This window comes from Oncorhynchus masou, chromosome 13 (genome assembly GCF_036934945.1).
Source record: "Oncorhynchus masou masou isolate Uvic2021 chromosome 13, UVic_Omas_1.1, whole genome shotgun sequence".
In the NCBI taxonomy this organism is placed as follows: domain Eukaryota; kingdom Metazoa; phylum Chordata; class Actinopteri; order Salmoniformes; family Salmonidae; genus Oncorhynchus; species Oncorhynchus masou.
Genome location: NC_088224.1, coordinates 76,292,609 through 76,305,880, shown reverse-complemented (window position 1 = coordinate 76,305,880; position 13,272 = coordinate 76,292,609). Strand labels below are relative to the sequence as shown.

At 45.8% G+C, this 13,272-nt stretch overlaps 1 protein-coding gene across 1 annotated transcript in view; it reads left to right on the top strand.

Annotated features, from left to right (window-relative positions):
• The first annotated feature begins 2,887 nt into the window (after positions 1 to 2,887).
• The window catches only part of LOC135553084 (endothelin-converting enzyme-like 1), a 31,144-nt gene continuing 20,759 nt past the window's right edge, over positions 2,888 to 13,272 (top strand). Inside the window, exons 1-6 of the mRNA XM_064985177.1 lie at positions 2,888 to 2,998; positions 9,935 to 10,435; positions 10,472 to 11,133; positions 11,288 to 11,356; positions 11,548 to 11,658; positions 11,797 to 11,889. Coding sequence (XP_064841249.1) covers positions 10,273 to 10,435; positions 10,472 to 11,133; positions 11,288 to 11,356; positions 11,548 to 11,658; positions 11,797 to 11,889 — 1,098 coding nt within the window. The 5' untranslated portion in view covers positions 2,888 to 2,998; positions 9,935 to 10,272. The remainder of the gene's footprint in view (positions 2,999 to 9,934; positions 10,436 to 10,471; positions 11,134 to 11,287; positions 11,357 to 11,547; positions 11,659 to 11,796; positions 11,890 to 13,272) is intronic.

The window sequence follows — 13,272 nt, the reverse complement described above, 5'->3', positions numbered from 1 at the left end:
ATCTCTTTTTCATCCATTTTCATATTCAATTCAAAATTTTTGTTCATTAATATCATCACACCTTTTGAGTTCCTTTGTCCATGACAGAAAACTATTTCACCACCCCATTCCCTTTTCCACGCAACATCATCTCAGGATGCGAGTTTCCTGTAAACAGTATATGTTACATTCCTTATATTTTAGCCATGTAAAGACTGATCATCTTTTTTCATAATCTGCTAAACCGTTACAACTGGCTATACTTATTTCACCCCTTCCCATAACTAGATGCTATTCTCAGTCTAAATTAAAGCTTGTAAAGTTACTACCATAAGAGGTATAATGACAGTCAAAATTTGAGATTTCAAATGTCTGAAATTTAGAATTCAAGAAACAAGACCTAGTAATATTTGTTTTATTCCGTTGTCTGTTTGCGCCACTCAGGAGGCTCCAGCCACAAAGTTTGAATGCGTATCTATCGTCTTGCACAAAGTATCAAAATACTCAAATACTACACAGGACCCTTAAACGATTTCATTTAAATGTTCATTGTATTTGTTTTATCACAGAAACAATGATAAAATATGGAAAAATAAATAATGAAATGTTATTTATATAAAGCAGCCCATGTAATCATCTGCCCGAGAGTAGCCACAATCGGTCCGAGCCCCAAGTAATACATTTGGGCCAGATAACTCACACCGGAATCGGCCGGAGCTCAATTCCCACATCCTAGCCATAAGTAACACTGCCGAAGGCAGCCTAGACTTGGGCCACATGACATCGGCTGAGTCTGACTCTCAGCTGGAATCGGCCCAAATCCACTGTGCTAGGTTGGCTGTGAGTGCCTTGTTTTCTCTTTGGAGCGAGAGAATTTCACTCTGGCTAAACTCCAAAGTCCCCCTCAGCCCTGCTACCTCCTCACACACACACACAGGGGATGTCTTTCCTACAGCCTCCAGCTGAGAGGCAGATCCTGTTGGTTGGTGGTCAGGAATATATATATATATAGTTTTATTTTAACCTTTGTTTAACAAGGAGAGTCAGTTAATAACAAATTATTATTTTCAATGACGGCCTAGGAACAGTGGGTTAACTGCCTGTTCAGGGGCAGAACGACAGATTTATACTTTGTCAGCTCGGGGATTCGATACAGCAACCATTCGGCCTCTGGCCCAACGCTCCAACCACTAGGCTAAGTGCTGGCTCCCTACTTCACTTCCTATCAGTCTGGCTGAGTCAGGGGGGGCATGGGGCAGCAGGGCATAGGCAGGGTCAGGTGGTGCTGAGTGAACAGACACAGAAAACACATTCTTTCTGTTTTGTCCTCAACCTTTTGGCCCTCTTTCTCATGCTAAATCACCTGCCTTTAATCCCACTATCACCCCTCTCCAAAACTATAGAGATGTTGTTTCTAATTATTCACATTATTCTAAACTGGAAACAGACTTTAGCTTTGAAATATCGAAACTCTTCATGTTGGATGTCATTTTCCATTTTAATTTGTTTTAATTACATTCTGTTCTATTTACATGTCTGGCAGTTAGGCAACATTTGCAAGGTGTCCTGGACCTGAATGAACCAGTAGCCTACTTAATTCATATTTTTAGAAGCTCAAACACAGACTCAAAGTTAAGACTCAAAAACTCTTCGATTTTTGTCCTGAAATGGTTGTATGGGTGAGGTTAACACGGTGTGGGTTTCCTCGTTCGTGGCACTGGCGGCAGGTGCACCGTAATTAAACTCCGATGAATAAAAGTCCCAGGGTACCCGCACGCGCCACTCATCCGAAAGCCCGTGTCAAAAACACTAATCGATCGTGGCTCATCTGTTTTCATCGTCCGTGCCCCCCCCCTTTATAATGATAATGACTGTAGGCTTGGTGTCGCAGTGTAATTTCCCGGAGTGCTCAGTCCCCTTGGACGTTACACCTGAGCGAGCAGACCAGACCAGACAGGCCTATGGTGGACCGGCTCAGTGTCTGTCTGCTGCTTCTCACCCGTGTTTACCTTTCAGTTTCCCCTCAGAGCTAGTTTAGGCTACTGGCAGTAGCTTAGTAACACATAACGCTAATGATCTCTCCACACTGACGGTGTGTTCAAAGTGATACCTGTCGATATACGGCTATAGATCTTCTGAAATCAAGTAATTTGACACATACCCACAGGCGTCATCTGAAATGTTTTCCTTTTCTTTGGGTGAGGGATCATGGTCAGCAAATGGTTAGTATATCCAGTCACCGGGAGGCATTGAGAGCAACGAACCTGTTTGATTTATTTTGTCCATCTGTTGACATCTTTACAACTTTTTTGGTCAGTCTAGTGTCAAGATCGGGCGCAACAGCATGGTTTCCCGCCGCCTCTTATTCTGGCAAACGCCCTATGAGATAAGGTGTAATGAAATGGGCAGTTATTTCACTGATTTGCATAGTAACTTTAAATGTAATGTTTGCATTATGTGTGGCTCTATGGGCTTGGATTAGGTTTCTCCACAGTTTAATAACCTCTTAAACTGACTTTTGATGATAATGTAGACTATTTCATTATGTTTAGGCTATAGCCTTGTGCGTATGTTATATTTGATGAAAATAATCAAATGGCAGAATTGAAGACAGGCTATTCACTTATTATAGAAGCAACATTGAAGGCAGGCTATTCACTTATTATGGAGGCAACATTGAACGACAGGCTACTCACTTATTGTCAACCGTGGTTGCGGTAGGCTAAATCTTCAATCTCAGTCTCTCCCTCTCTCTTTCCTAACTCCTCTCTCTCCCTGTCGGTCAACATACGCTATCTCTCTCACACTCACATACGAAGTCTCGCATTTTTGGATTTGCGTTTCATGCTGGGGGGTCAGCTGCTGCAGCGGAGCAGCAGTGAGTGGCTTGTTCCAGCGTCTAGCCCCCTGACCAGCTGCCGTAAGTACATGCATGGACAGGACACGATCAGAACTACTGTCGCAGACCAGACTTACATCTGAAGCGCATGGACAGACTCTGAACACTGACTTCGTGCCGGTAAGTGTGTGTGTACCCATTCTAAGTGTATATCGTGGCATGCCTGTCTAATTCCAAGCAGTTAAATGTGTTTGCAATAGCACAGGCGTTAAATTAATATTGTTTTGCATCGCTTTTATAGCCACTAGCAGAGAGTAGAATTGAAATGTGTTATTTCAGGATGCTCTGTTTGATGAATGTGTTCTATAGCCCCTGTATGTAAACCGTGGAGCAGTGTTCTGGTTTCTCCAGTAGGACCAACGCAATCACTACATCCCAAATTAGTTTATGTGTGAACGTTTAGTATGAAAGTTATGAAGATGAACATTGATCATTTTGCCTTCAGTTGTCAAAATGATGTCAGAATAAGATTAGGAGGCTATTACATGGGATTTCACGCGCCATGTATTTTCCACAGACAAAGTTGGATTTTAAATAAGACTTTCGTCGGTTCGTTTACAAATTGAATGTGACACTCAGTAAAACAGAGAGATCTCCGATCATCTGCCTCTTTCTCACTGTCGTAGCTCCGCCGCTTATCATTGTATCCATTTCAGTGGCACTGATGATATCGAGTGGCCATGGCGAGCGAGTTGACTGAGTGTGTAGAGCCTCGATGTGGTCACCCAAGCCGGGTTAATTGAATTAGCATCCTGGTGGCTGCGTGACAAGGGTGAAAGGAAGAGACCCGGGATGCCCTCGAGGGTCTGGGGCGCACAATCGTTTGTGTAACAGCGTTCCAGCTAGTTACACAAAAGGGCCAGTGGCTGTGTGTAAGAGAGACACGAAAAGTGTAAATTCCTGTCAGAAATATTTCTGTTTCAGGTTCCTTTTGGTTCTTATGCAACAGTGTTCTCTAAAACTATTTCACACTATAGCGTGTCTGTAGCCCTACACCATCACTACGGCTCTCTGCTGTGTGCGCAGCCTCTGGCAGGCGGTGATAAGAGTTGGTGGGAACCAGCCTGCTCAGAAACTCCAGTACTACTGAATGTGATCCGTCAGGGTCCGTGACCACTTTGATTAGAGGGAAATAAACCAATTTACAGTATGGCGCTGTCCTGGGTCTCCAAGCCCGGATGGATGCGTGTACATGGCAGGCAGCGGGAAAGCCAGAGACGCGTGATTCCTCCCCTGCTCCCCATTCTATACGATAACCTATTGTGCGCTGAAATTAATTGGATCATAATAGCATTGATCTTAACCTGACCCCTCCGGCGTCGTGCTCTTCGGTCCATTGATCGTATTTAGGATTTATGAAGGGTGGTTAGCGACTCAGGACATGCTCTGGACAAGATGGGTGTAGTGGGCCTGTGTGCATAAGAGGTTCTTGTGTGCAACCTTTGTTTTATTTGTGTGTGTGTGTGTGCCTATAGTTGTTTGAACTGAACTGTGTCCTAAAGGCTATCTATGTTCTCTGTTTGAGAGGTGATATATGAGAAGAGCTTGACAACTGGTGGGGTACTATGCATCATCCTGAGTGTATTCATGATGCATTTAGGCTGTGTGTGTGCGCAAGTGCAATATGTGTATGAGAATGTGTGTGTGTGGACTGTGCAGGACAGAGCAGCATTCATTTCACTCTCAGACATTAGACCTATCATGTCTGGTAAACAGCCATTCATCAGCTTCTCCTCTCATAGCGATGCCAATCAGAACCAATCCATTAGCCGCACAGTGTGGGCAATACAATTTTATGTTTGTCCACTGCAAGAGGACTCTGTTAGTGTGTGTGTTATGATTCTGTAATTGTTTTCAGGATATATTGGATGTTAGTGTGTGTGTCCCTCTCCATGCACGAGGTTATCCTACCAATTTGTGCCTATGTGTGTATGTTGATATGAGATACAGCATTCGGTGAGTGTATGTATGGTCCATCAAGAGTGAATATCAGTGTTTATAATACATTCATGTGTGTGTGTGTGTGCGTGCGACAGAGGGGGAGAGTCGTGACTTGTGATGGATGATGGAGAGGGTAGATAATGGCATCTTGTGAAGAAACACAATTCTCACTTTTCCTCCCCCTTCATTTCATCTTTCATCCCAGCTCCTCCCCCCACCCTCTTCCCACTCCCCTTTATAGTCAACCCCTTTCTCTTCCTCTTTTACCCTTCCACAAAAAGAGCAACAAATATGTTCTTCCTCACTACCTCTCTCCCTCAATTACACATTCTCTCTTCCCCCTTTCCCATTGGCCAAAAACTGGTTGAGTCAAAGTTGTTTCCCCATCATTTCAACCCAAAAAATCAATGTTATGATGTTGAATCTATTTAGAAAACTCATTGGATTTGCAAAATGTCATCAACGTAAGGGCATATAGGTTTTTAACTTTGAACCTAAATCCAATGACATGCTGACATTTTTGGTTAATTTCACATTGAATTTACGATAGTTGACAACTCTATCAAATGTAAATCCAAACTAGATGTTGAACTGACGTCTGTGCCGAGTGTGTTCTCTCCTCACACACTGAGAAACAACTCTGCCTCTTCCACTCTTACTCCCACTCTCCTCTCCTCTTCTGCTCTCCCTCTCTATAGTTCCTGTACTGGCTAAAGTTGAGCAGGTGTGAATAGCAATGTTGATTTGCAGTCTGGTATCTCATCAGTGGGAGGCAGGTCATCAATGTGATTGTGTCTGTGTCCCTACTGTCCCTACTGTCTCTCCCTCCGCACAAACATCTTCCTCCTCTCTTGTTCCAGATGATGTGAACCACAATTATAGTTAGATTCATTTATATATACAGACATGCTCAAATTCAGATTCCACGCACACATACGCTGATATAATGCAGACTGTGTGTCGTTCTTTCTCACACTCAAAAACAATGACTTTGGTGTGTATTTCTTATTTTTTTCCTCTTGTTTATGAATACTATATATATATATATATATATATTTAGTTAGTTAGTTAGTTGTTCCTGTCAAAACCAGCACTGGACCTCGATCCACTTCTGTGCACAGAGTTTTGTTTTATTTCTTACACTCAAAAACAATATTTGGTGTACTGGACCATAGTGGACGACAGGTCATCATAGAGTACATATTGAAAAGTTTAGTTCCAAACGCTATGTATCCATTTTCAGAAATGTTGGTAAATTAGCTTTTATTGTTGAAAGAAATAATGAAAGGTGTGTTTTTAACATTATCTAATCATGGCATGGGGTTGTTCAATGACAGGCATATAACTGTATTTGTTTAAAATCTATCACTTGATGGTTTCATTTCAGAGAGACAAATAATGTTTGTTTTTTTAAAAGCTCCTCACTCTCAGATAAATAAGTAGTACTGCTAGGTTTTACCCAGACAAATGTAACATAAGTACACTTTCAATAAGAGATGTACAAATTATACATTTCTATTATCAATATTTTAAAATATAATTTAAAATTCTAATTAAATTGAGTAATATGAGATCTGTATGTAAAACATTTGCATTTTACATTTGTCATTTAGTAAATGCTCTTATCCAGAGTGACTTACAGTAAGTGGGTTCATAAGATACTGTAGCTAGGTGAGACCACCACATATCACAATCAAATATACAGGATACTAACATTCTATTCCAGCTAAACAATGGATATGCAGTATAGCGTTTGTCCCCTCCCCTCCGCTCAAAAAAAACAACATTTTCATACACATCTAAAATCTGTGAATGAAAAATCTGAGAACAATAATCATTTACACACACATGAAGGTAAGCAATCATTTACACACACATGAAGGTAAGCAATAATTTACACACACATGAAGGTAAGCAATCATTTACACACACATGAAGGTAAGCAATCATTTACACACACATGAAGGTAAGCAATCATTTACACACACATGAAGGTAAGCAATCATTTACACACACATGAAGGTAAGCAATCATTTACACACACATGAAGGTAAGCAATCATTTACACACACATGAAGGTAAGCAATCATTTACACACACATGAAGGTAAGCAATCATTTACACACACATGAAGATAAGCAATCATTTCTGATGAAAAAACACAATGTGGAAAAAGTGTGGATATATCATTTTAGAAATAAACTCTTTAATGCTGAACTGTACAGAAGGTAAGACAATCACAAGTATCAAGTTACTGATGGCTGCCAAGTCTAACTTCAAGGGACCCACAATTCACTGGGTTCATTTGGTAGACAACTAACAGCCAAACAAACACAGAGCAAGATGCTCATGCACCCTGGCCTCAACACGCACCCTGGCCTCAACACGCACCCTGGCCTCAACACGCACCCTGGCCTCAACACGCACCCTGGCCTCAACACACACCCTGGCCTCAACACGCACCCTGGCCTCAACACGCACCCTGGCCTCAACACGCACCCTGGCCTCAACACGCACCCTGGCCTCAACACGCACCCTGGCCTCAACACGCCAAACAAACACAGAGCAAGATGCTCATGCACCCTGGCCTCAACACACACCCTGGCCTCAACACGCCAAACAAACACAGAGCAAGATGCTCATGCACCCTGGTCTCAACACGCACCCTGGTCTCAACATGCACCCTGGCCTCAACACGCACCCTGGCCGCAACACACACCCTGGCCTCAACACGCACCCTGGCCTCAACACGCACCCTGGCCTCAACACGCACCCTGGCCTCAACACGCCAAACAAACACAGAGCAAGATGCTCATGCACCCTGGCCTCAACACGCACCCTGGCCTCAACATGCACCCTGGCCTCAACATGCACCCTGGCCTCAACATGCACCCTGGCCTCAACATGCACCCTGGCCTCAACATGCACCCTGGCCTCAATACACACCCTGGCCTCAACACGCCAAACAAACACAGAGCAAGATGCTCATGCACCCTGGTCTCAACATGCACCCTGGCCTCAACATGCACCCTGGCCTCAACACACACCCTGGCCTCAACACGCCAAACAAACACAGAGCAAGATGCTCATGCACCCTGGCCTCAACATGCACCCTGGCCTCAACACGCACCCTGGCCTCAACACGCACCCTGGTCTCAACACGCACCCTGGTCTCAACACGCACCCTGGTCTCAACATGCACCCTGGTCTCAACACGCACCCTGGTCTCAACACGCACCCTGGTCTCAACACGCACCCTGGTCTCAACACGCACCCTGGTCTCAACACGCACCCTGGTCTCAACACGCACCCTGGCCTCCACACGCACCCTGGCCTCCACACGCACACTGGCCTCCACACGCCAAACAAACACAGAGCAAGATGCTCAAGCACCCTGGCCTCAACACGCACCCTGGCCTCAACACGCACCCTGGCCTCAACACACACCCTGGCCTCAACACGCACCCAGGTCTCAACACGCACCCTGGCCTCAACACGCACCCTGGCTGCCCTCTTTCCAAATCTTTGACATCTCCGCTCACTTTCCTGAGGCAAAACAAAGAAAGAGAGTGTCATTGTGTGTGTGTGTGTGTGTGTGTGTGTGTGTGTGTGTGTGTGTGTGTGTGTGTGTGTGTGTGTGTGTGTCTGTGACTGTGTGGAACTTGTGTGTGTGGTGTGTGTGTTGTGTTGATGTGTGTGTGTGTATGTGTGACTGTGTGTGTGTTGTCTCACTCCACTATAGTGAAAAGCCAGTCTCAGACTGATGGAACTTCTGGAAGCTGGGAAACGATCTTTGTGAATTGATACTCAATATCTCCTCTGAGAGTTTAAAACTTTGGCTCTGATGTCTTTAACAGTCTTTTCTTCTATTGCTAAGTGTTTTTTACGTGCTTGTGAATTTATCACCTGGTGTGGTGTGTGTCTGTGTGTGTGTGTGTGTGTGGTGTGTGTGTGTGTGTGTGTGTGCTCCCAGCTCTCACGGTCTCACGTCAGAATTGGACATCCATCCATGTTCCACACATGTCAAATTTTGAAGTTGTTCCAAACGTCAGCATTCAAAGTGTTTAAGGTTAAGTTTAGGATATTAACTCAGCATTACTAAGGATTGGCATTAACTTGGTTAAGGTTTGGGATAGACTTAAAACAAAAATATCAAAAACCACTTTCTAACTATAAATTCAAACTTGCAACCTTTGGAATCAGAGGCAGATGCTTACGTCTATCCACCATCCCCATCGCCCTAGCAACCTACTCCAAGGTAACAGCATTCACTGTTACCCCTAGTGACCAGCTTCCACATCATCTCCTGATGTCCTCAGACATGGATGGATGTCGAATACTGACTTGTACCACGGGTGACCTGGCTGGTATGTGTGTCCTCACAACCAGTCCTGCAGAATGTCTATTCCTGCCTGTCTAAATAACTCTTCCATGCCATTTCCATCCCTCTTTCTTCCTTCTCCCCCTTTTTCTGCATCTTTATCTACCCCTCTCCCCTCCCTTTGCACACTCCCCCATCCTCTCTCTCTCTCTCCCTCCCTCTCTCCTCTCCTCATCCTCTCTCTCCATCTTCCTACCTCTCCCTCCCTCTCTCCTCTCCTCATCCTCTCTCTCCATCTTCCTACCTCTCCCTCCCTCTCTCCTCTCCTCATCCTCTCTCTCCATCTTCCTACCTCTCCCTCCCTCTCTCCTCTCCTCATCCTCTCTCTCCATCTTCCTACCTCTCCCTCCCTCTCTCCTCTCCTCATCCTCTCTCTCCATCTTCCTACCTCTCCCTCCCTCTCTCCTCTCCTCATCCTCTCTCTCCATCTCCCTCCCTCTCTCCTCTCCTCTCCTCTCCTCTCCTCATCCTCTCTCTCTCCCTCCCTTTCGCCTCCCCTACTCCCTATTGATCCATCCAAAGTCATGAGTTACAGAGCAAAATCATCTCCCTGATGGATGGGTGTCAGAAATCAATCCAAAGAACTTTAGGAAAGAACGACAGACTGAAAGAAGAGCATCTCAAAAGAGACAGAACCCTTTGTCTTATCTCAGTGCTGTAATCATGGATTCCATCTTCTGTCTCATCCACTCCCTCCCTCCCTCTTCCTCTCCTCCTTTTCTATTGCCAGACAGGCTGAGGCTCCACTGGGTGAAAAGGAAGAGAGGAAGACAGGGCAAAAGGGAAAGAGAGACCAAGACCCAGAGATATACTGACAGAGAAACAGAGAGAGAGCCTCAGTGTTCCCTAACTCTGTAAGGGTAGCAGAGGAGACATACAAGAGGCAGTGTGTTTAGGAGAGCCCAGGGCATTTGGCCTGCATTACCCCTTTAGCCCTCTAGTGGGTGCCCTCGCCCATATCAGGCCGGAAGGGACATGGCCATCTGAAAGACTCTTCTCTCTACCACCTTCCACCACTCCCTCTATCAGTCTCTTTTTTTCAACAACGTAACTCTAATCAACTCTCGTTGCCATGGAGAAGACATACTCCCTCACAGCCCACTACGATGAGTTCCAGGAGGTGAAGTATGGTGGTCGCTATAGCAGCGGCACCCTTAGCAACGGCATGAGCCTGCACCTGGGCGGGAGCCTAGACCGAAATATTGGTCGTGGCCGAGGCAAAGGGGGCGGGGCCAGTGATCGGAGTCGGGACCTGAGTGGCATCAACAGAGGACAGGGACTTCCTCGTTGGAGCCGCAGGGAGATCTGCCTGCTCTCTGCTCTGGTGTTTGCTGTGGGGATGTGTGTCATCCTGGGCAGCATGCTGGCACTCAAATACATCTCCCTGGACTTCCAGCAAGAGGCGCACTGCAGACAGGACTGCCAGAAGAAACGCTCGTTAGTCCGCGCCGCACGCTTCATCCAGGCCAACATCGACCCCACCATCCAGCCCTGCCAGGATTTCTACAGCTTTGCCTGTGGCGGCTGGCTACAGCGCCATGGCATCCCAGAGGACAAGCTGAGCTATGGCATCATCACCTCCATCGGAGAGCACAACGAGGAGAAGCTACAACGTCTCCTGCTGGAGCCAGTGCACCGGCACACCGTGGACTCGGCGGAACGCAAGGTGAAAGAGTTCTACCGCTCCTGTGTGAACATCCAGGAGATTGACAAGCTGGGGTCGGGACCCATGACGGAGGTGATTGACAGCTGTGGTGGGTGGGACCTGGTTGGAGTGCCCTCTGGTGGTGCGGGGTGGGAGAGCAGTACTGCACCAGCCAGACCAGACTTTAACGAGTTGCTCTATAGGACCCAGGGGGTGTACAGCACTGCGGTCTTCTTCTCTCTGACTGTCAACGTGGATGATAAGAACTCCTCACGCAACGCTATCAGGGTAAGAGTGTCTCTGTCAGAGTGTCTCTCTGCGTGTGTGAACACCTTACTGTTTATCATCTGACTGATATACCATCTGTTTACTTACATGTCTGTGTTGATTACACATGTCCATATGTGTTCCCTTGACTGTGATCGTACGTGTGTATTTGTAGATTGATCAGGAGGGGCTCACACTGCCTGAGAGGACTCTGTACCTGGGGCAGGATGAGGACAGTGTGAAGGTAAAGGATTACCTCCTCCCTCTTTCTATCCACCACTCCATCTCTCCATCTGTTCACTTATCGACCAATTCCTTTCTTCTCCATCCATCCACCTGTTTGTTCCTGTCATCTCTGTTCCCTTTGTTATCCTGTCTGCTCTGCCACATGTCACACTGCTGTCCATTGACCATTAATGATGATGTCATGGACAGATCCTGGCGGCTTACAAGGCCCTGATGGAGCGTCTGCTAAGCATGCTGGGGGCTCACAATGCCACTCAGAAATCCAAAGAGATCCTACAGCTGGAAACACTCCTAGCCAACGTAAGTGTGTGTGTGTGTGTTTGGTGTGTATTTGTGTGTGTGCAGTCTATGTGTGTGTGTTTGTGCGTGTGTGTGTGTGTGCATGTGCATGTCTATATGCGTGTGTTCAGTTGTAATGTTTTTTCCCCTCTGTTTCAGATTACTGTGTCTGAGTATGATGAACAGAGAAAGGACATCAACACTATGTACAACCGCATCACCCTGAGACAACTACAGCGCATCGCTCCTAGTGTGAGTACCACACCCACACACACACACACACACACACACACACACACACACACACACACATACATTTGTGTTGTGTGTGGGCAGAAGTGTGATGGATTAAGAGCTGATCTCCAGCAGAGCATTGTGAAGTGTGTGTGTAAGGCGGGGGGCCATTCTAGGCCCCGTGAACCTCTCATACCCACGCCTCCGTGGCTCAGCGAAGCTGTCCGCCTTCCGGGGATAGAAGGAGACCAACGGGGGGCTACGGAAGGAAGGAGAAAGAGGGTAGAGGAAGGGAGAGGACGGGATAAATAGGGGTCGACGGGGGACTTCAGAAGGAGGATGGGGGGGGGGACTGATGGGGGGGCATATGGGATGAATCTGGGGGAAAGAGGGACTGAGGGGAGGAGAGGGGGGAAGACAGGAGGGGAGAGCCGTAAGATGACTTGGACAGCAGCAGGAAACTGATGGAGAATTCAGAGCTGCTCCATCACTTCTGATTGGAGAAGAAGGGCGTGGAGTGAATGGGGGAATGGACATGGACAGAGAGAGAGATGAATGAAGTGAGCTTCACTAGCATCACTGATAAAACGAGAGAAAGAAACATGAGAGAAAAAGAAAGAAAGAATGAATGAAAGAAATGCGAAAGAGATTACTAAAAGGTGCAAATGGAAAGTGAGAGAGATTATTTTCCTGCTGTAGCAAACTGGATTAAATTAAGATCCTACATCAGAACACATTCAGACAGACAGACATGGTCAAATAGGGGGATGTCAATTACGTTCATTCTGATTTATCCCTCTCCCTCTTTCACTCTCTCTTTTCTGCTATCCCACTATTGCCTGTTAATAATAGTGGGAGATTATGAGACAATTTGGGATTACAGGGATGCTGTATGGTCAGTAGTTAAAGAGGAACTTTGTGTTGTGGATGACCTAAATTATGAGCAGGGTTTCTTTTATGGCTTTACCTTCTTGTTATCCTCTATATATCTTTGATATTGTGGAGGCAGCATTTGCACTTTCCTTACTGGTACAATAAAGGTTTGTTGGAATCTCCCTTTCATCAGAGCAGGGTGACAACAATCCTATTTTCTTAACTTGTGTTACGGAAATTCCCACAAGGGACTCAAAGTCAATATTACATTTACCATCTCCATCTCTTCATTCAAAGACTCAATCATGGGCACTCTTACTGACAGTTGTTGCTGCTTTGCGTGATGTATTGTTGTCTCTAACTTCTTGCCCTTTGTGTTGTTGTCTGTGCCAAATAATGTGTGTACTGTTTTGTGCTGTCACGTGTTGCTATTGTACCAGGTTGTTGTCATGTTGTGTTGCTACCATGGTGCATTTTCATGTGTTGCTGCAATGTTATGTTGTTGTCTTCGGTCTCTCTTTATGTCAT